The sequence below is a fragment of the Hylobates moloch genome, unplaced genomic scaffold, assembly GCF_009828535.3.
Source record: "Hylobates moloch isolate HMO894 unplaced genomic scaffold, HMol_V3 SCAFFOLD_21, whole genome shotgun sequence".
Lineage (NCBI taxonomy): Eukaryota > Metazoa > Chordata > Mammalia > Primates > Hylobatidae > Hylobates > Hylobates moloch.
The window spans coordinates 1029266-1052169 of NW_026652296.1; the positions used below are offsets into that span (position 1 = coordinate 1029266).

The window sequence follows — 22904 nt, forward strand, 5'->3', positions numbered from 1 at the left end:
CCCAGCTTTAGGCGAGGCAGGGCTCCAGGGAGACCTGGTGATGAGCAACTTGGAGCAGTAGTCCTCTCTGTGGCTGACCGGCCTGCTGGGGGCAGTTTCCACCTCCTCCTGCAGCAGTGTGAGAGGCTGTCTGCTGCCCCACTGATGCGGATGTCCAGGCTGGGAGCCGTCTTGGGACTCCATTGCCGTCCCTGCTGTCACTGTTCACCCTGCTTAGCGCATCTGCCCGGGCCCACTTTGTGGAAAACACTCATTTGACGTCAGCCCGCCTGACACCCCATTCCAGGTCTTTCTCCTTCAGCAGGACCCAGATCCAGGCCACGTGAAGATGTTACACCTGCCAGAGCTGGAAAGAAAACTATCAACCTGGAAGCCTCTGCAGGGAGTCGGCCACGAGGGTGGCAGGATTGGATACTGGCTGCAGGGAGCGAAATTCAACACCTGACCAGAAGGGCGTCCAGGCTGGGGATGCTGAGGGGTTAGGAACTGAGAACTGGGCTCTCTTTGCACAGTTGCAGCTAAGAAGGGGCTGTCCATCCTCAAACAAAGACGAGAAGTCCCCTGGCCCGGCCTAGGCTGGGGCACAGAGCACTGCTGTAAGTCTCTTTTCCTCCTGGTGATGAAATCGGGGTCAAGAATCTAACATGAGAACCTGGTTATAAGCCGGCGAGCCTCTCGCAGGTCCAGGGGTGCATCCACAGAACAACTGACCTCCGGGACCGGGCCCAGGGCTCCGCTGCGGCTGAAGGCCAGGGCCGCAAAGCGAACAAAGCCCGCAGGTCCCGCGGCAAGGGCCGGGGCGCGCGACCTGGAACACGCAGGGGCTCAGAGCTCTGGGCGGGCAGGTGTTTGTTTGCGTGTGGGGGAAGGGCAGACCGACCCCGGACAGACCCGTAGCCCGGCTGTCGGACCAGAACAGCGTTTAGTCTTCGGACCTTGGGGAAAACCACAGAGGCCTCAGTGCCCGTAGCGCGTCGGGGGTGCGGCTGTGGCCGGAGTGTGTGGGAGGGCGCACACCTGGCCGCAGCCCGCCAGCCCCTTCCCGCCAGGCCCCGCGGCGCCTCGGCACACGCCCCACGTGACTTCCCCGGCTCAGGGCTTCCCCGCCCAGCCGGCTGCGGTCCCCGCCCCGCCGCGCGAGACTGGGACCTGAGAGCGAAATCCGTCCCGTAAGACGGCAGCGCGCAGGCGCGAAGCGCGGCGGCCCGGCGCAGGGCTCCCGGCCTGCCCCGCGTGCACGCTGACGCCGCGCAGTCTCGTCCCCTGCCGCCACCGTCGCTGCCGCTGTCGCCGCCGCCGCCGCCGCCATTGGAGTCGACGCCTCCTCAGCGCGTCCACGTCCCGGGCTCACCGTCGCTGCCGCCTCGCCAGGGGCCCGCGCGCCCAGCAGCCGCCGCCGCCGCCGCCCGGCCGGCGCCCGGGGAATTGGCGGCGGGGCCCGGGGCCGCGCGAGCTAGGGTGACAGGCCCGGCCTCTGGGGGAGGCCCGAGCCGGCGGGCGCCCCGGCCCGGCGTCTAGTTGTTCATGAAGCATGTCGGCCACCAGCGTGGACACCCAGGTAGCGAGGCTGGGTTACAGGGGCCGCGGCCGGGGCCGAGTCGCGCGGTCTGGGTTGGGGTCCTGGGGCTGGAACGCAGAGCCCAGGGTCGCGGGGGCCGGGCCCAGGCGGGGCCGGGGTCTCGGGGCCGGGGTCGCACGTGACCGCGCCTCGGGGCCGGCGGAGCTCGCGGCCCGTTGGAGACCAGTTCTCTGGTGAATAACTTTGTGTTTCCCTCTTCCCCCGGGTTGTGTGTACCCCACGTCCCGGCCTGCGGCGGTGCAGAGAACAAAAGGACAAGATAATAAAGGTGAGCGGAGTCCCGGGACTGCCGGCGCGGGCTGGAGTGGAGGAGGACGGGGAAGGAACGGTCCAGGAAGCTGCGTCTGGAACCGGAAACTTTCTCTCTTCCGCCAGCTTCAGGGAGATAAAACTTGAGGTTGTGCGACGATTCTGGGAGATTTGACAGGTCGAAGACAGGGGCTTCTCAAGAAGTGAATAAATGATTGCTCAGAGTAATTTGGGCCCTTCTCTCCCCACTGCATGATCATGGATTTGCTTTGGGGAAGGGGAGGTAGGAGAGCCGGGTGGACATGGCCGCAGGCGACGATCGACTTGCCTTTTTCCGCCCAGCAGGGGCTGCTCTAGGAGAGGGGCAGTCCGAGGTTCTGCAGGCTAAGCTCCATATCCCGCGTAGTTTCAGCCCCTGTTTTCCAAGCCTGTTAGCATCTCCTGTGACATTATGGCTTGGGATAAACCCTCAGAGCGCACTCGTGTGAAAACTGTTAAGTGACACTTCACGTTTACTTGGCACACTTTTTTAGCCCGTTTGTGTGTCAGCTCAGGTGTAACCAAATACGGTTCATCGTGTTTTAAGATTGGAAAAGGCCCAGCACTTTATTTACCTTTACTTGCTTTTTCTGGCTGAGCATAATAACAGTGGGAAGGTAAGTGGTGTAAAAGGAAAACTGGTCTTGGGGCACCCAAATCACTGAGCCAAAGGGAGAAGGCTACGGCTGGGAACTGCTGAGGGCAAACCTGCCTCCCATTTTATTCCTGAAAAAGATAGCTTCTAAGACAAAAAAAGTTACATACCTCCCCCACAGTTTGCCCACAAGGAAATTCCGGGTGGACAAAGACAGAACTCAGAGTCATTCCTCCTCACTGAGATGAATGCTTATCTGATTGCTTCCTTTGGAAAGGCAGCTTTCCTTTGGAAAGAATGCAGCTCTTTGTCTCTTATCTACCTATGACCTGGAAGCCCCCTCCCTGCTTCAAGTTGTCCCACCTCTCCGGACCAAACCAATGTACATCTTACATTGATTGTTCTCATGTCTCCCTAAAATGTATAAAACTAAGCTGTGTCTCGACCACCTTGGGCACATGTTGTCAAGACCTCTTGAGGCTGTATCATGGGCGTGTCCTTAACCTTGGCAAAATAAATTTTCTAAATTGACTGAGACCTGTCTCAGATATTTGGGGTTCACTGTGGAGAGTCAGATAATAGCTCCAAACAGTCCTTCAGTTGCAGCCCCTTGCCTCCTAAGTTTTCTTCCCTCCGTTCTCCATACATCTGGGCATACATTCTGCATTTGGGCTTTTGGAGGCTCCACTTCTATTTGCCACACATAAGTTTTCTTAGACCATGTCAGTTTTCACCCTGATTATGTGTTCCTTGCATTATGTGTTAACACTTAATTTGGTTAATCTTCCCAAATTACGATTAAGCCTTTATTTAAAATTTAGCCTAAATTATTGAAAGTTTCCTATCCCCCTTCTAATTAGTTGTGTAAACATCAGTTCTATACCGGTTGTACTCCTTTTAAAATTAAAGCATAATTTCTGCTAGAAATAGATGGAAATAGACTTTGCTAACTTTGACTTCCATGCTTAAAAGTAATCTTTTAAAATTTGAGGGTAATATTTTGCAACTTTTTGTTCTAGTACAAAATGGTTCTTTACATCAGAAGGATACAGTTCATGACAATGACTTTGAGCCCTACCTTACTGGACAGTCAAATCAGGTGAGTTTATTTTGTTAGCATATATTTGTTTTTAAGTTGATTTTAATTGTTTTGTAACACACCTTTACTGTCATTTCTGATTTTTAAATTATCCTAAACAACAAAGCAGCAGACTATGAAGTATTAGAAATGATAGAATGCTCATGAAGATGTGCCTCCTGTTAACCTTGGGCATGAGTGGGGTGAAAATGATTTTCCCCGTGGAGGAGGCAGCATCCCACTGGGGCCGGGATGCAGACAGGTCTAGTTGGCTCCAGTGTTTGTGGGTCAGTGGTGTGTCTTGCCTTTGACGCAGTGGAGGTGTGTGTGTGTTTCTGAAGCTTCCTGGTTATTTTTAGCTCTGGATGATTGGAATTGTGGTCTGGGGAAGCAGCTAAGAGCTGGGCTGTGGAGCGACTGTGGAGCCAGACGCCGCCTGGGTTTCAGTCTTTTTTTTTTTTTTTTGAGACAGAGTCTCACTCTTGCCATCCAGGCTGGAGTGCAATGGTGTGATCTCAGCCTACTGCAGCCTCTGCCTCCCGGGTTCAAGCAATTCTCCTCCCTCAGCCTTGGGAGTAGCTGGGATTACAGGCACCCGCTACCACGTCTAGCTAATTTTTGTATTTTTAGTAGAGACGGGGTTTCACCATGTTGGCCAGGCTGGTCTCAAACTCCTGACCTCAGGTGATCCACCCGCCTCGGCCTCTCAGAGTGCTGGGATTATAGGCGTGAGGCACCGCGCTTGGCCTGATTTCAGTTTTAACTCCACCACTGACTGGCCTGTGTCCGTGGCTTGCCTTTTCTTGCCTCAATTTCCTTTTCTGTGAAAGAGAGAGAGTAGTAAGTCTTTGTAGAATTGTTGGGAGGATGACATCAGATGCTGCACATAAAGCACTGAGACAGTACCTGATACAGCAGGGCCCAGTGAGTCATAGCTGTCCTGTTTTCTTAGGTAATTCAGGCTTTCTCTGCCTTGGTACTGTGGACATTTTGCACAGGAACATTCTGTTTTGGGGGCTGTCCTGTGCATTGTTGGATGTTTAGCAGCCTCCCTGGCTTCCCACCCACTAGATGCCATTAGCAGCTCCTTCTCCCCATCCCCAGTTGTAGCAAGCAAAAGTGCCTTGGTGGATGTTTTCTGAGGGATACAATTGCCCTGGTTAAAATCTACTGGGAGCTGCTCTCTCTCCTCTGTGCTACTGTTGCAGCAAAACTCCCAAGAGAAGCGGTGTCTGTTTATGTCTGTTTAAGAGTCCAACTCGGGAACCAGACTTCCCCTGCCTCACTTTCCTACCTCCAGGCCGGTGGCTTGGATGAGGGACTGCACCTCTGTGAGCTCCTCACTTTGGTGAGCAGGCCTCATGGGACAGCACAAAGCAGATGCTCTGAGTGCTCCATTTCGTGTGCTGTGATTCACATTCCTTCCTCCGCCACTCCAAGTAGCCCTCAGCTACTGGGCATGTTTGCTTTAAAGTAAAACCAGGCTTCACCTCTTCTCTGTGAAGGAATAAAACTAGTCTGCCCTTTTCTGAGGTGTCTTAGAACTTCTTAGAATGTTCCTTCATCCCCCTCCCTCCTACTGCACTTGGCGAATCAAGCAGCTTAGAGACCAAGAAACCTTGTACAGGTGGAGCCTTGGCAGCCACGCTCCCCACTCCGACCCTGCTTTTGTTTCTTGTCTCTTGGTTGCCTTCTGAGAATCTGCCCCTCCTCTGGGCAGAACTGACTTGACTTCAGTGATGGGCCTTTGCATGGAGGTAATGGCAGGAAGTTAACTGATTTTTTGAATATCTTGTTTTCTAGTGTGTTCTTATTATTTTAGTACTTTAATGGTATTATGTACTGAATTTTAGCCAATAAAGGGGGAGCATCAGTACACTTGTGTGTGTGTGTGTGTGTGTGTGTGTATGTGTGTGTGTGTATGTGTATATTTTGGAGACAGGGTCCTGCTCTGTTACCCAAGCTAGAGTTCAGGGGCATGATTATAGCTCACTGTAGCCTCAAATTCCTGGGTTTAAGCAATCCGCCTGCCTCAGCCTCCTGAATAGCTGGGACTACAGGCATGCACCACTACACCTGGTGATTGATTGATTGATTGATTGTAGACACAGGGTCTCTCTGTATTGCCCAGGCTGGTCTTGAACTTCTGGGCTCAAGTGATCTTCCTGCCTTGGCCTCCCGAAGTGCTAGGATTACAGGTATGAGCCACTGTGCCCAGCCAAAAATATTTTTATAAAGTCGGAGCTTTTGTGTTGTTTGGGAGGATTTCTGTACAAATCGATTATTTTTATGTCAGTGGGTGTCTTAGCTCCATATGTAGAATATACAGTATGGTTTTATAACTTTTGATTTACACAGACATACCTCTGGAGCCGTGGCCACAGTTAAGACAGTGGGCATATCCATTAGCTCTGAGTCCTTTTTTGTTGGAGACAGGGTCTCACTCCATTGCCCAGGCTGGAGTGCATGGTGTGATCACGGCTCACTGCAGCCTCGACTTCCCAGGCTCAGGTGATTCTCCCACCTCAACCTCCCAAGTAGCTGGGACTACAGGCATGTGCCGCCACGCCCAGCTAATTTTTAAATTTTTAGTAGACACGAAATATTGCTGTGTTGCCTAGGCTGGTCTCGAACTCGTGGGCTCAAAGCAATCCACACGCATCAGCCTCCCAAAGTGCTAGGATTATAGGCATGAGCCACTGTGCCCAACCTAACCCTGGGTGCTTAAAAGAGAAAAATCCAGATATGGTTTGTAGTAGTCAGTTGGAGGCTACTGTGGTTCCTGTGTTTTGTGTGAAACTGTAATACTTAGAATGGTTTAGAAAGTCTTAGGAGAATGCCTGCCTGTTAGGTTGGTTTAACTTGTAATGGGCTGTGAGGGGTTGTTGCCATGTGGTGGGGGTCCTTCCCTCAGAGAGGGAAGGCTTTGCCTGCTCAGGGACTTCTGGTTTCCCAGTTCTCTGTTGTTTTCTGAAAGGAAAGACTGTGAAATGACCCAGAACAGTTCCTGCTCAGAGTTTAGAGGACACCGTCTCAGCATGATGCGTGAGTTGGGAATAGATGCCGCTGGCCCCCAGGCTTCCTGCACACTCCCTGACCAACAGACCGAGTGTGTTTGCTGTGATCCCACTGACAGAAATTACCAAGGCCATCTGGCATGGGGGAGATGGCACCTGTACCTGTGCTGCTGGATGCAGTTTTGGTCAGCAACAGACCACAATATGATAGTGGTCCCATAAGATTATGATGGTGCTGAAAAATTCCTGTCACCTGGTGATGTTGGAGCTACCATGTTTAGGGCAGTGTATTACTCATGTGTCTGTGGTGCTGCAGTATGTGTAACCAAACCTACTGCCCCGGTCGTACCAGAGTATGCACCTACAGTTACGTACAGTACCGTACAGTACGTAATAATTGATGATAAACAACTGTTACTACTTTATGTATTTACTATACTTTTAAGAGCATATTCTGCCTACTTACTAGAAACAAAGTTAACTGTAAAGCAGCCTCAGGCAGATTCTTCAGGAGGAATCCAGAAGAAGGCATTGGTGTCACAGGAGATGACAGCTCCATGCGGGTTGTTGCCCCTGAATACCTTCCAGTGGGGCAAGATGTGGAGGTGGAAGATCCAGACCCTGTGTAGGCCTAGGCTAGTATGTGTGTTTTTTGTGTATTTTTGGGTTTTTGGTTTTTTTGTTTTGTTTTGAGGCAGGGTCTCTCCCTCACCTGGGTGCAAGTGCAGTGGTGACTCATTGCAGCCTTGACCTCCTGGGCACAAGTGATCTTCCTGCCTTATTTTTGATTTTTTGTAGAGATGAGGTCTCACTGTGTTGCCTGGGCTGGTCTCGAAATCCTGGGCTGAAGCAGTCCTCCTGCCTCGGCCTCCCAACGTGCTGGGATTACAGGCATGAGCCACTGTGCCTGGCCGTGTCTTCATTTATAACAAAAAAGTTCAAAAAGTTAAAAAAAATTTAATAGAAAAAAGCTTATGGAATAAGGATATAACACAAAAATATTTTTGTACAGCTATATGACATATTTGTGTTTACAAAAGAGTCAAAAACTTTAAAGCTTTTAAAAAAGTAGTTTGTAAAGTAAAAAAGCTATAGTAGGCTAGAGTTTATTATTGAAGAAAGGAAAATTTAAAAATTGAATGTAGTCTTAAGTGGACGGTGTTTCTAAAGGTGACAGTGGTGTCCAGTGAGGGCCCAGGCCTTCACATTCACTCACTGATCACCCAGTGCAACTTCAGGCCTACCTGCTCCATTCGCCGTAAGTGCTCTGTACAGGTGTCCCATTCTTGATTGCTTACACCGTATTTTTACTGTACCGTTTCTGTGTTTAGATATGTTTAGACACATAGATACTTATCATTGATGGTACAGTTACTTCCATTATTCAGTACAGTTACACGCTGTACAGATTACAGCCTCAGTGTGTGGTAAGGATACTGCCTCCATGCTCACATGTCTCTGTGTAAGTACACTGATCACACAGTGACGAAATTGCTCATCAGGTTTTGGGTGGTTTTTTTCACTGAACACAATGCCTCATCAGAGCATTTAGGAGTTCTTTGAGAACAACCTGGAGATGCTTGGCACAGGGCTTCCTGCTGTGCTTGGGCAGCTCTGGTGGGCTCAGGGTGACCTGAGGGCCAGCAGGGGAGTGTCACTTTCTTGTGGCTGCATCTAAAAATATGGGCTTCCTTAAAATACCCAGTGGCAGTGCCTGCTAAGTAGGCATTTGCCATTACAACGGCTTCCCAGAAACGCAGCTGGAAGGACATAGTGGGATCTTAACATGCTTCTTACTGGCAAGTTGCTGAAACAAATGCAGAAATTCTGTCAGAAACTGCTGTCTCTGCATATTGATGCCACCAGCTGAGGGGCTGAAATTGCAGCCTCAGAAGGACCAGTCCTGAAAACAGATCTGAAAAGTGAGCAGCCAAGTAAGTAAATTAGGGTTTTTCGGTTATTTTCCTCTAACATTTTCTCTGTGCTCCCTAAGTCTTCTCCTGAAGAACCACAGGTCATCCTGGTAGGCCTGTTCCCAGTCCTGGGTCAGAGCTGGTTCCCAGGAGCCATGTCAGTCCCTCACTTTTCAGCAGTACCCTTGATACTTTTCCATTTTATGTAATTAATTATTTTGTTTGTTGGTTTTTTATTAAGCAAATGCTTCTCTCTGTTCCTCTTGGGCTTCTGAAGGGACCCTTTCCGCTTCTCCTTCTAGTCTCTCCTCTTGGTCATTTCCAACTCCATCTCAGAAAAATGGATATAGGAAGTAAACTTAACCATTTAACTTCAACTTAAATGGTTCTCGTCTTTTGGATGGAAGTTTCTTTTTTTTTTAATGTGGTTAAATTTGAGTAAATATGTAAAACTGCTCTTAGTTCTTTTTTGTTTGTTTGTTTTTGTTTTTTTTTTTGAGACGGAGTCTCACTCTGTCGCCCAGGCTGGAGTGCAGTGGCGTGATCTTGGCTCATGGCAACCTTCACCTCCCAGGTTCAAGCGATTCTCCTGCCTCAGGCTCCGGAGTAGCTGGGACTACAGGTGCCTGCCACCATGCCCGATTTAGTAGAGACGGGGTTTAACCATATTGATCCGACTGGTCCTGAACTCCTGACCTTGTGATCCACCTGCCTCGGCCTCCCAAAGTGCTGGGATTACAGGCACGAGCCACTGCGCCCGGCCTAGTTCTAATGTAGAGTTAGGGCTTTTTTGTGTTTTACTGTTTGGATTTTCAAATAACCTGGAGATAATATGTTCCCTGATTATTTAAAGTTTCTTTTATCATTTTTAAGTTAGTCACAGGAGGAGGCTTAAGAATCTAAAGTTGTATTTTCCTTTGTCAGGGGACTCTGATTTTGCATTTGAAACGTGTTACTCTTTCTTTTTCTTTTTTCTTTTCTCTCTTTTTTTTTTTGAGACGGGAGTTTCGCTCTTGTTGCCCAGACTGGAGTGCAGTGTGGTACAACCTCGGCTCACTGCAACCTCTGCCTCTCGGGTTCAAGCGATTCTCCTCTCTTGGCCTCCCAAGTGGCTGCGATTACAGGCACGCGCCACCACGCCCGGCTAATTTTTTGTATTTTTAGTAGAGACGGGGTTTCACTGTGTTGGCCAGACTACTCTCAAACTCCTGACGTCAGATGATCCACCTGCCTTGGCCTCCCAAAGTGCTGGGATTACAGGTCAGAGCCACTGCCTGGCCAAAAATGTATTAGCCTTTCTTCGATGAGGTCTTCAGTTCTCCGCAGGGGCTGCAGTGAGGTGCCTAGCATGTGGAAGTGTTCAGCAGTCTTCTGTGGAGGCGGCTGCAGAGTAGCAGGATCATGGTTTTGCTTGTATTGTCCTTAAAAGATCTGTTTATTGCCACTCATTTACGAGGACCAAAATATGCTTGCTCAGAGGTAGTAATGTGTTAAGAACAAGCTTTGAATTTTTTTTGGTGGGGGGACGGAGTATCGGTCTGTCGCCCAGGCTGGAGTGCAGTGGCACCATCTCGACTCGCTGCAAGCTCCGCCTCCCGGGTTCATGCCATTCTCCTGCCTCAGCCTCCTGAGTAGCTGGGACTACAGGTGCCCGCCACCACGCCTGGCTAATTTTTTGTATTTTTAGTAGAGAAGGGGTTTCACCGTGTTAGCCAGGATGATCTTGATCTCCTGACCTCGTGATCCGTCCACCTCAGCCTCCCAAAGTGCTGGGATTACAGGCATGAGCCACCGTGCCCAGAGTTAATGCAACTATATCCCTGAGAAGTAAACTTTCACACTCATAACTCAGTGCCCATGGAGCCGTGGCGCTGAGGAATGTTGAGGGAGCAGCACAGCTCACCTCCAGCACTTGGCAGCGAGTGAGCGCTGAACCTATGCCTGGCTGTGCGTGAGACAAAGGGAGATCAAAGGCCCTGAAAGGAGGCTGCATGTGTTTTCCAGGCAGCCCGAACTGTGCGTTTCCAGTTGTTGCCCACGCACTGTGACCAGGACTGTGACTGGGACAGCTTCCCTCACCAGGGAAGGAGTGTGGGGCAGCAGCCTGACATGTAGCTCATAAAGAAGGTGGAGGAGAGCATCTCCAGGTTTTCTTATGTACAGAATGACTGACTTCACGTAGCTTTACAAATTAACCTGCTTCTTTACCTTCAGAGTTTTGGAGGAAAGATGGCAGATGTTAATAGGAAATGGGCTGTCAGTAAGATTGAGGTAAAAATGGAAATCCGGCCCACAGGACCGCAGGTCACTATATCCAGCCTGCCTGTGTGGCTGTGGAACCCGGTGAGGACAGAAAGTGTCAGGAGGGTTTAGGGCTGCCGGCAGAGCTGATGAGCATCACCGTCTTCTGTGGCTTAGGGTGTGAATGGTGGTGATCTGGAGCCGAAGGATTTGCAGAGTACTGGCTGGAACTGCAGGCCCTGCACCTTGGGTAGAGGGAAGCTGGATGGGTCATTTGTGGGCTCTCTCTGAGGCCTGTGTGCTAGGTGTGTCCATTTAGTTAGTACTTAAAACGGATTTTCAGGGATGTTACATGCTTAATGTAATGTGCATTTTTTCATGTGGGAAGCGATGTCCTGTCTTAGTTAAGGCTTTAAGTATAAGTCAGAAGTGTCCCTGGGCATCTGTTTCTGTGCCTGGCTCCTCTGGTTGGTGTTGTGGCCGAGTGGATTAGAACACCACACAGCTGTAGGGGTCTTTTTTTTCCCATCTGCTCTTTTTGCATGGGAAGGAAGATGTGTTGTGATTGCAGCGCTGCTGAGGAGCATGTGTCCAGCTAATGGGAGGAGGAGGGCTGGCTTCCCTGTGGGGGGGACTGTCCCCTTGCCTGCTGTCCTTGAAGGCACCTGCGGCCAGCGACTCAAGGAGCAAGTCCTGTGCACAGACCGCTCCCCTGATTTGCTCACTGTCCTGTCTGGGCCTGTTGGCCAGGGCAGCTCCCGAGGGAAAGGCTGCAGCAAAGGAGCCAGCATCATGGAAATTGTTTTGAGGGAGAATAAGCTCAGATTAATCTCATGTTTGTAGAACACTGATAGCATCCCACTTGTCTTCTTATACCCCCAGAATCTCAAATTTGTATTACAAGGAAACAGCAGTTAGTGCATTTTAAAAGATGATTCTAGGGCCAGGCCCTGTGGCTCATGCCTGTAATTCCAGCACTTTGGGAGGCGGCGGCGGGTGGATCACCTGAGGTTGGGAGTTCGAGACCTGCCTGGCCAAGATGATGAAATCCTGTCTCTCCTAAAAATACAAAAATTAACCGGGTGTGGTGGTGTGTTTCTGTAATCCCAGCTACTTGGGAGGCTGAGGCATGAGAATCGCTTGAACCTGGGAGGCGGAGGTTGCAGTGAGCTGAGATCGCGCCACTGCACTCCAGCCTGAGCGACAGAGTGAGACTTTGTCTCAAAAAAGAAAGGCGGGGGGGGTTCTGGAATTGTCTGCTCACAAGTGGGGAAGTCAACAGGAAGAAAATTAGAAAATAAATTGGATTTCTGAAGCCCTGGGTATTCTAGGATGGGAGCAGGAGGCAGGAAGTGGTGGCCGGGTCACCGGTTCATTAGTCCACCAGTGTTGGCTGGTGTTGGGGCACTGCCCCCAGGGAGAGCTGCTTGTGGTCACCCCTCCAGTGAAGCAGGCCTGTTTCATTGTCTGGGATCCCACAGTCTCCCTCATTGCCTCAGCTACCTTCCCACCTGGTGTCCCCGACTGGGTGCTGTTATCCTTCATAGTGTGGCCTTTGATGCCATCATGAAAGGTCAATGTGGCAGGGATGAGGTTGTGACATGAGGTCTGGAGCATATTCTCTTTATGTAGAACCTTCTGGTTACTTGGGGGACTCGGGGGAGGGGAGCAGGAAAACTAAAAATCCAAAAACGGGTGTCACAGACTGGAGAGCTCCGTGTTTTACTTCCTGCTCTGTTTTCTGTAATAGCATTTTGGCACTCTTAGACGATGCATCTAGGCGGGAGCCTTCTTACCTCACACTGGACCCCTTCTCACCCGCCTGTGTGCATGTGTGTGTGTGCACACATACAGACACACCTCACACGAAAGCCATTTTAAGGCAGTGTTGGAGGGTCCCAATCATGACCAGACCTTGGTTGAGCCTCTCCAAGGAGATGCTGTCCCAGAACTGCTGACCCTAAGTCTAAATTTGTGCCCTGGGCAGCTCTTCAGAGACCCCTATGATGGGGCGCTCAGGCACTCACCTTCTATAGCAGAACTTTTTGCCTCATGGTTCCGTCACTTTAAAACCACTCTCTGAGGTTCCAGTCACCACACAGACATGTTTTCATAAGGAAGCCCAGGTGAGTTGGCATCCAAAGCGAGGGCTGCTCTGCACCCGGAGCGCAGAGTCCACACTTCGGATGCTTTCTCTTGGCTGAGGAGCTGGAGCCAGCCAGGGCACTCTGTGCAGGGGCCTACTGCAAGAGCCCAACGCTGTGCCCAGGAAATCATGGGAATGTGAACCCCCTTGGACTTAGAGGCAGGGGCCGTCTGCTAGGAAGGGTGTGTGGAAGGAGCCTCTGAAGCACCCTCAAAGGATTCTGGGAGAGCTTTGGTCCAGGTATGGGAGAGTGTCCCAGGAGGAATGTCAAGGCCCCGAGGTGGGCGCCCAGGGCCTGCTGAGTAATCAGCGAGCTTGGGGTCTGTTCTCTGGAGCAAACTGCCTCACGGCCCTGCACATCCTGGTTTGCCAATGGAAGTATCTCTGCCTTACAAAGCTGTTTCAGTTCCCATGATGCCGTCCGTGTCTGTCATAAGTGTTGTCGTCAGCAGGCAGGGGTTTATTCCTAACTCTGGATTCCTTTGTAGGTAAGAGTAGAGGGAGGGGCTGCTACCTTGCCAGTTCTAGAGAGGCTTAGCTTAGTCATTTAGCCTGAATTCAGAGCCTTGCAAATGATGCCTCGTATTTTGAGACGACACCCTGGTTTGTGTTCATTATTAATTTCTCTGTCTTTGATTTGGTTCTCACATTGGCGACCACAGCTTTCCTTCTGGAAGGAGTAGCCCCGTGCTGTGCAGGTTTTGTTTTTGCTCCACCTGTGCTTAGGCGATAGGCGTTGGCATTCTTAGCATCTCCTCGTGTTGTGGAAGTGGTGTAACTTGTCACGTTTGCTTTTGCAGAGTAACAGTTACCCCTCAATGAGCGACCCCTACCTGTCCAGCTATTACCCGCCGTCCATTGGATTTCCTTACTCCCTCAATGAGGCTCCGTGGTCCACTGCAGGGGACCCTCCGATTCCATACCTCACCACCTATGGACAGCTCAGTAACGGAGACCATCATTTTATGCACGATGCTGTTTTTGGGCAGCCTGGGGGCCTGGGGAACAACATCTATCAGCACAGGTTTAATTTTTTCCCTGAAAACCCTGCGTTCTCAGCATGGGGGACAAGTGGGTCCCAAGGTCAGCAGACCCAGAGCTCCGCGTATGGGAGCAGCTACACCTACCCACCGAGCTCCCTGGGTGGCACCGTGGTTGATGGGCAGCCAGGCTTTCACAGTGACACCCTCAGCAAGGCCCCCGGGATGAACAGCCTGGAGCAGGGCATGGTTGGCCTGAAGATTGGGGACGTCAGCTCCTCTGCTGTCAAGACGGTGGGCTCCGTCGTCAGCAGCGTGGCACTGACTGGTGTCCTTTCTGGCAACGGTGGGACAAATGTGAACATGCCAGTTTCAAAGCCGACTTCGTGGGCTGCCATTGCCAGCAAGCCTGCAAAACCACAGCCTAAAATGAAAACAAAGAGCGGGCCTGTCATGGGGGGTGCGCTGCCCCCTCCACCCATAAAGCATAATATGGACATTGGCACCTGGGATAACAAGGGGCCTGTGCCGAAGGCCCCAGTCCCCCAACAGGCACCCTCTCCACAGGCTGCTCCACAGCCCCAGCAGGTGGCTCAGCCTCTCCCAGCACAGCCCCCACCTTTGGCTCAACCGCCGTATCAGAGCCCTCAGCAGCCATCCCAGACCCGCTGGGTTGCCCCACGCAACAGAAACGCAGCGTTTGGGCAGAGTGGAGGGGCTGGCAGTGATAGCAACTCTCTTGGAAATGTCCAGCCTAATTCTGCCCCCAGCATCGAATCCCACCCTGTCCTTGAAAAACTGAAGGCTGCTCACAGCTACAACCCTAAGGAGTTTGACTGGAATCTGAAAAGCGGGCGTGTTTTCATCATCAAGAGCTATTCTGAGGATGACATCCACCGCTCCATTAAGTACTCCATCTGGTGTAGCACAGAGCACGGCAACAAACGCCTGGACAGCGCCTTCCGCTGCATGAGCAGCAAGGGGCCCGTCTACCTGCTCTTCAGCGTCAATGGGAGTGGGCATTTTTGTGGGGTGGCCGAGATGAAGTCCCCCGTGGACTATGGCACCAGTGCTGGGGTCTGGTCTCAGGACAAGTGGAAGGGGAAGTTTGATGTCAAGTGGATTTTTGTTAAGGATGTGCCCAATAACCAGCTCCGGCACATCAGACTGGAGAATAACGACAACAAACCGGTCACAAACTCCCGGGACACCCAGGAGGTGCCCTTAGAAAAAGCAAAACAAGTGCTGAAAATTATCAGTTCCTACAAGCACACAACCTCCATCTTCGACGACTTTGCTCACTACGAGAAGCGCCAGGAGGAGGAGGAGGTGGTGCGCAAGGTGAGGCTGGGTGTTGCAGGCAGCTGCCATGCAGGTGTGTCCTTAGTGCTGTACTTAGACCAGGTGGCCTGGTGGTGAGCAGATGCGGCAGGTCCGCCGAGCTGAGTCTCGTGACAGGCAGCTCCCAGTTGGCTGCAGGTGGGCGGGCCTGGGTCCTGGCAGCCTCGTGGGCTTTCCCTGCGGAGGGTACTGCTAGTAACCAGTGATGGTATTTGAGTAGATGTCACCAAACGACTTTGATCACTTTCCAATTATAATTGAATAATTGGGACCGCAGTGTACACATTCTGTTCCAAAGAATTTGAGGGTAACTTTCTCCTCTCCTTTTTGAATTGTGATACTTTCTGGAACAGTGCTTCCCAGCCTCTGTCCATGAGGAACACTTAGGTGATATTCACACAGCCCTGCGGTGGGCACGTAGGGCATCGAGACCCCACCTGGCCAAGGGCCCTTGCTTCCCAGGGCACTGCCCCTCAGTAGTTGGGAATCTCTGGTCTTTGATCTGGAGGTCATTGCTTTATTTTTCTTTAAAAAACCCAGTATCCTGCAGTGTTTGGAAACACTCACTCCATCTAGGTCGTAAAGAAAATGGTGGTGGTGGGGTAGGTTTGGAATCCAGACATTTTATAATAACAAATATGGAGCCTATATCAAAAATCCATTGACTGGGCCTTTTTGAGACAGTCCTGATTTCCTGGGATACTTGTAGCCAAACTCCTGAGTCTGTGCTGTCATGTGATGTCCGACGGGACTGTGTTTGCTCTTCAGAAGCGCTCAGATGCCCATAAACTGGAGCCAGCAATGGGAAAATGATGATGGTGACATACTTCATAATGCTTCCTTTATTCGAGAGAGTTCATTCTGAGATTCTCTCCTGCTTTTTAAAAAATATCCCTTCCTGAAATGTCAGTTGATAATAGGTGGGTTTTCAGTGTTTTTTTTTTTTTTTTTCAGTTCTCTATATTAAAGGAATTATTCACCTGTGAGCACCAAGTGTCCTAATGTATTTTGGGCAGAAAGGCATGTACATGGCATATATAGGGATGTATAGAGTAGAGCCGCCTACACTGTCTGCAGTCTTAGATTATGCGAGTCCTGAACAACTTGGGGCTTGTAGAACTTTGGAAAAGTATCAGTCCCTCTCTTGTGAGAAGAGAATAGGATGTCATTTATTTCCAGTTACTGAACTCTGAATTAGTTACTGAAATTCCGTGTTTTAGCTCTTTTTTTTTTTTTTTTTTTTTTGATGGAGTTTTGCTCTGTTGCCAAGGCTAGAGTGCAGTGGTGCAATCTCGGCTCACTGCAACCTCCACCTCCTGGGTTCGAGTGATTGTCCTGCCTTAGCCTTCCAAGTAGCTGGGATTACAGACATAGCTCTTTTAGGTATAAAATGAATACTGAATTGCTAAATTTGCAGGGATAATTGCTAATGAAGCTTTAGGTCCTTAGCTGGCTAAACTGGAAGCTGGCTGTGTGTGTGTGTGTGTGTGTGTGTGTGTGTGCACACAGTTTTTCTTCTTAAATACTGTAATACTTGGGTTTTCATAAAGTGTGTGGACTCCTGACCTGGTTGGTGTTTTTAAAATTCTAGTGTCCTACAACTTGCATTATAAAAACTTGATCCTCAGATAACTGCTTTTTTGTGTCGGGTTATGGTAAGCATCTTGGTAAGTGGCTTGCAGGGTCTGTGGGCATCTGCCTGCAGGCAAGATCCAAGTGTTCCTCAAACCACCGGGTGCTCCAGGGCGAGTCCGACAGAACCGTCGGTGGAGCATCATTGGAAGGAACTTGGTAACCCTCCCCTAAACTGTTAGCCAAGCTGGAAAACTTTGGGCCCATGTGGGTCGTGTTAACATTAATTCATTTTATTGAAAGTGACAAGGCCGGGCGCGGTGGCTCACGCCTGCAATCTCAGCACTTTGGGAGGCCGAGGCAGGCGGATCACGAGGTCAGGAGATGGAGACCATCCTGGCTAACACGGTGAAACCCCGTCTCTACTAAAAATACAAAAAATTAGCCAGGTGTGGTGGTGGGCGCCTGTAGTCCCAGCTACTCTGGAGGCTGAGGCAGGAGAATGGCGTGAACCCGGGAGGCGGAGCTTGCAGTGAGCCGAGATCACGCCACTGCACTCCATCCAGCCTGGGCGGCAGAGCCAGACTCTGTCTCAAAAAAAAAAAGTGACAAATGAGAACCTGATTTGTTAATGTTTAGTGGAATTTCAAATAGCTTTTTTTTTTTTTTTTGAGCCAGTCTCACCGTCAGCCAGGCTGGAGTGCAGTAGTGCAATTTTGGCTCACTGCAACCTCAACCTCCGAGGTTCAGGCCATTCTGCCTCAGCCTCCCAAGTAGTTGGGATTATAGGCGCCCACGACCACACCCAGCTAAATTTTGTACTTTTAGTAGAGATAGGGTTTTGCCATGTTGACCAGGCTGGTCTCGATCTCCTGACCTCAAGTGATCCACCCACCTCGGCCTCCTGGAGCTGGGATTACAGGTGTGAGCCACCATGCCCCGCCTCAAATAGCTTTTTTTTTTTTTTTTTTTTTTGAGACAGTTCTTTCTCCGTCTACCAGGCTGGAGTGCAGTGACTTAATCACAGCTTGTTGTAGCCTTGACCTCCTGGGCTCAAGCGGTCTTCCTGCCTCAGCCTCCTGAGTAGCTACAGGCGTGCACCACCACGCCTGGCTAATTTTTGTATTTTTTTGTAGAGTCAGTGTCTTGCTATGTTGCTCAGGCTGGTCTTGAACTCCTGGGCTCAGTCTTCCCACCTTGGCTTCACAAAGTGCTGGGATTATAGGCATGAGCCACTGTACCTGGTGTCAAATATCTTTTAAGCTTATTGGGCAGTGTAGAGAAATGGAGGTGGTCCTTGAGGAGGTCCCCAGACTGGACTTGGCTGCTGGCTGTCCCTGCCTGCCAAGGTGCTCTAGGCCCTGTGCTTAATGGGCTGGGCTAGTGGCTCATCCAGGATTGGAGTCTTAGGTGTCTTGAGGCTGAGACTCTGGGTGTCTAATGCTTTCTCCCTCTGGGTTTCCCGTGAAGAGTCAGTGCAGTTTTTTTTTTTTTTAAGACAGAATCTTGCACTGTTGCCCAGTCTGGAGTGCAGTGGTGTGATCTCGGCTCACTGTAAGCTCCTCCTCCTGGGTTCACACCATTCTCCTGCCTCAGCCTCCCAGGTAGCTGGGACTACAGGCACCCGCCACCACGCCCAGTGAATTTTTTGTACTTTTAGTAGAGATGGGGTTTCACCGTGTTAGCCAGGATGGCCTCGATCTCCTGACCTCGTGATCCATCCGCTTCGGCCTCCCAAAGTGCTGGGATTACAGGCGTGAGCCACTGTGCCCGGCCTAGTCAGTGCAGTTTTAGGAACAAAGTAGTGTACTGAAGAGAGAGTTGTAGGGTTGTGCTGGTGGAGCCCCCTGGGCAGTTTTCTCAAGGTTCTCTCAGGACTTCGAAGAACAGACCCACCTTTTCTTTATCATTTAGAGTTTGGCCCCATTGCTGTAAAGGTCATAAACAAGTTGAGTGTTGAGAAAGTGAAATAGAGTTAGCATTTTGCAAGATTGCTGTCCAGCTATAAATTTAGAAACATACTGATTTCATAGGACGGCAGTAGTTTTTATGGCAGCAGAGTCAGACCAAGTCCTGGGTTGATACATTTTTTGGTTTAAAAAAAAACCTAGAAACGGCCACTTCTTAGCTTAAAACAGTGAAAGTGGTGAGTGTCCCACACTGTGAGCATTGCTTCGTTCCTCAGACTGACTGTCCTTGCCTTGGCGGCAGGTGCCCCTGACCCGACCCCACGTCGACCTCCAGGCCGGCTCAGCAGAGTGGCTCTTTGACTTTGGAAACTAAGTAAAGAGCAGAGAGAATCTTAGCCCATAAGCATTTCCTGGATGCTTGGTGAGCATTCCTCGAAAGAACGAGCTGTACTTCTTTGTCATTTTTTTTTTTTTTTTTGAGAAATTTTATGAGGAATAGTATTTTTTAAAGAGCACATTTAAACTAACATTAAAGCTAAACTTTGTAGCTGTTTATAAGGGCTGAAGGGAGACGGGGATCTGGGGAGTTTCCCTATGAGTGGCTTTAACATCAGCCATTTGAACTCAAGAGATTGGTATTTGCTTTTTAGGAACAGCAATACCTCTTTTGTTAAGAGATTGATTGATTGATTGAGAGTTTCGCCCTGTCCCCTAGGCTGGAGTGAAGTGGCACAATCTCAGCTCAGTGCAGCCTCTGCCTCCCGGGTTCAAGTCATTCTTGTGCCTCAGCCTTCAGAGTGGCTGGGATTACGGGCGCCCGTCACCACACCCTGCTAATTTTTTTTGTATTTTTAGTAGAGGTGGGGTTTTACCATGTGGACCAAGCTGGTCTCAAATTCCTGAGCTCAGGCGATCCGCCTGCCTTGGCCTCCCAGAGTGCTAGGATTACAGGCATGAGCCACCACACCCAGCCTGTGAAGAGATATTTTTTTAACAGAGAATTTTTAAGAGAATGCAAAACACAGAGTTCTTAATTTTTCCAGTTTTACATTTGAGGGTAGGGAGGAAATGTTAATTCTTGAGTAAGACCTGCCTATCCAGGTCCTTAATCCAAATAAAATACTCTGGAGCCTTCTCGGGACAGGGAGCACCACAGCTGCTTATGAGAGCAGCCACAGTTGAGGAGGCTGGTGTTTATTCCATTGCCCAGCAAAGTTTATTATTAACCTGAAGACACATTCAGTCCATTTTTAGCAAAAGAGGAGGTTTCAGGTTAAATGTTTGGGTGTCCCACCCGCTGGTTTTCTTTATTAGTTTGCATCTTGATAGATAAGGGGGCCAGATGAGGGTGGATGTGCCTGGGATGCATCTTTTTGTTTTGTTTTTATTTTGAGATAGGGTCTCTCTCTGTTGCCCAGGCTGGAGTGCAGGGCAGATAATAGTTCACTGCAGTCGAAAACTCATGGGCTCAAGCGATCCTCTCGCCTCAGCCTCCCGAATAGCTGGGATTACAGGGTGCGCCACCACACTCGGCCTGGGACGTCTCTCGAGCTGAGCGGCGCAGCGTGTGCCCCTTAGATCACACATTTTCGTCTTTGGATGCTGCCTTGTAAGGAGACTGAAGGGGCTTCTAGACCCTGCTACTCAGGGAGGCCAGTGTGGGAAGAGATTCGGGCGTAAGTCTCAAGCTTGTGTGTCACGCACACTCTAAAGATGATTCTCTTATGGGAGTGGGCAGCAAACCTGGTCAGAGGAGCTTTGCTTTGAGCCAGTCTCGCCATGGGGGAGTGGGGAGGGGCATGCTCTTCCCCTTGGCGTGGGAGTGCGCTGGGGAGTGGGAAGGGTCCTCCCGCCCTCCATGAACCACATGACACAGCACCTTGTTAGCCAGTTGGAAGGATTTTGGTGTCCTTTGAGCCACTGAGAAGTTTAAATGAGATAAAATACAGAAGAACAGCTTCCGTCTCCCTGGCCTCCTTGAGAGCCTGGTGCATGCCAGCTCCTCCCTCTGAGTGCAGAGAATTTCACATTGCTAAGTGTCTTTCCATGTGGAATGATAGTGGCACATGAGGGGAAGACAGCTGTGGGAAGTGAGGCTTCCCAGCAGACAGGTGGCCCATGTGACCATTGTGGTTGACGCTTTTCTCCTGGTAGAGGGGCTGGGGAGAATGCCATGCCCAGTGTGGCCAGTCCCCCATAGAGCAGGCCCCAGTGCAGTTCAGAGTTGTTTGCTGATGTGGCTTGGGTACCATTCAGGGTCCCGCCTCCAGATTTGCAGGTGCTGCTAAGGGGCAGCCGTGGATCTCACTTTTGGGAGGGATTCATTGGTGCGGTTACTCTGCGTTCAACTCTTGTCTTTTCTTTTTACAGGAACGGCAGAATCGAAACAAACAATAAGGGCGAACCAGTTTCTTAAATGTTCTAACGTTTGACTTTGAAAACAGTTTAAAACACGTGTGCTTGGTCAGCTCCAGTGTGTCGTCCGTGCGGGGGTTTGAGTGTTGCATCTTTGCCTTTCTTGTCGTTGATTTTTGCCCAGATGGATCTGCATTTATTTGTACTTTTTCTATGTATTATAATCTTGTAGAAGTCACTAATAAAGGAGTATTTTTTTTTGTCAGCTTATCAATCAGACTGATCTAATGTGAAATATAAGTATCCTTAAAAACAAAGCATCTATTTTGGCAGAAATTATGTTCTTAAATTCAGTCATTTGATATTGTTCTCTGAGACTTCATATTTCTCATCCCTTTATTGCTTTATAGCAAACATAAGAAACCATGAGTCATTTTGTCATTTACAGTATTCTGATAAAATCTCTGGAAAATACTGAAATCAAAAGGTTAATGATTTTTTGTTCATTCTGATTTGTCATTTTATTATCTGTTATCGGTCTAAAGTGCTAATTTACCCATTTGATTTTTCTACTAGACAGATAACTTTTAATTTTTCAAATTTGGCAGACACTTTTTTTTTTTTTTTTGGAAAATCTTTCCTTCCAGATCTGTTGCCCACTGGACGGCCGCCCATCCCTCACTGTCCTGGTGTCCGATTGGGCTGGATAGTGTTGGGGCATGATGTGTGGAGGAATTGGAAGGTGCTTTAGGTCTGGTTCAGGTTCGGGCATTCTTCGTTGTTTGCACATCTTTTTAAATTTTACCCCTTTTCTTAAGAATCCTAATGCCGTTGTAAGTTTTTATACCAATAATGCTGAGCTTTAAGTGTAGGATCTGGTAGTACAGACAGTGTGATGGATGATGCTGCTGGTTGTAAATTTCACCGTGTGCGTCTATTTTTTTTTCCTGTTGAATGGGTAAAAACAAAACAAAACTTTTTTTAGAAAATGAATTTGCTATCATGTTTTGTGGAATGAGGGACCGTTGAGCTCACTACCACCTGGAGTTTGAGTTGAAGCATGAAAATGGTGCCCATGCCTGACGCTCCAGCGCCTGGATCTGCACGTGCCCTTGTAGAGGATCCTTACTGTCCTAGAGAGCAGACACTTTCTGAAAACTACTTGCTCCAAAAGACCCTCTGAGTTAACGTTTCAGCTGTATCATTAGACTTGTATTTAGAGTGTGTCACTTCCTCTGAACTGTTACTGCCTGAATGGAGTCCTGGACAACATTGAGTTTTTCCTCTAGGAGAATACAAGCCTTAATAAATAATACTATTTAGCAAGCCTGGTGTCACCTCATTCTTCACCCTGCTTGATGAGTTTATGTGTTGGAGCTTTTTAAGCTGCAAAGCCATTCGGGGAGTCACCATAGAAAGCCCCCTGTGTTTCTCAAGTTGTGGGATTCTCGTTCTCTTGCTTTGGAAGAGGGAGGTGTTAATTTCCTTAAGACTATAAATTACATCGCACCATCACCCACCCCTCAGCACACGAATGTGCAGACGCAGTGGTGCGTGCAGCACCTGGGCACTGCTTCCTCCTTTCCGAACTTGGCTCCTCACCGTCTCCCTCCATTCATCCTCCAATGCCTCTTATTTTTTATGTGATAAGAGTTTAATACCTGTTTAGTTTGTTTTCCTTTTGAGGTAAAATTTACAAGCAGTGAAATGCACATTGTGTACATCTGCAGAAGTTGACAAGTATGTGATAAAGTTACACAAGATTAGCCTCAGCCCAGAAAATCCTGAGCTCAGGCAATCCGCCCACCTCGGCCTCCCAAAGTGCTAGGATTACAGGCATGAGCCACCACAGCCAGCCTGTGAAGAGATTTTTTTAACAGAGAATTTTT

The 22904-nt window shown here is 49.5% G+C and overlaps 1 protein-coding gene across 1 annotated transcript; it reads left to right on the forward strand.

The window, feature by feature from the left end:
* Nucleotides 1–1245: 1245 nt before the first annotated feature.
* YTHDF1 (YTH N6-methyladenosine RNA binding protein F1) lies at nt 1246–22357 on the forward strand. Its single transcript, XM_032142015.2, has 5 exons — nt 1246–1558; nt 1823–1847; nt 3482–3561; nt 13658–15178; nt 21031–22357. Exons 1-5 carry the CDS (start codon nt 1532–1534, stop codon nt 21055–21057), a joined length of 1680 nt encoding a protein of 559 aa, XP_031997906.1. The 5' UTR covers nt 1246–1531; the 3' UTR covers nt 21058–22357.
* The last annotated feature ends 547 nt before the right edge of the window (nt 22358–22904 follow it).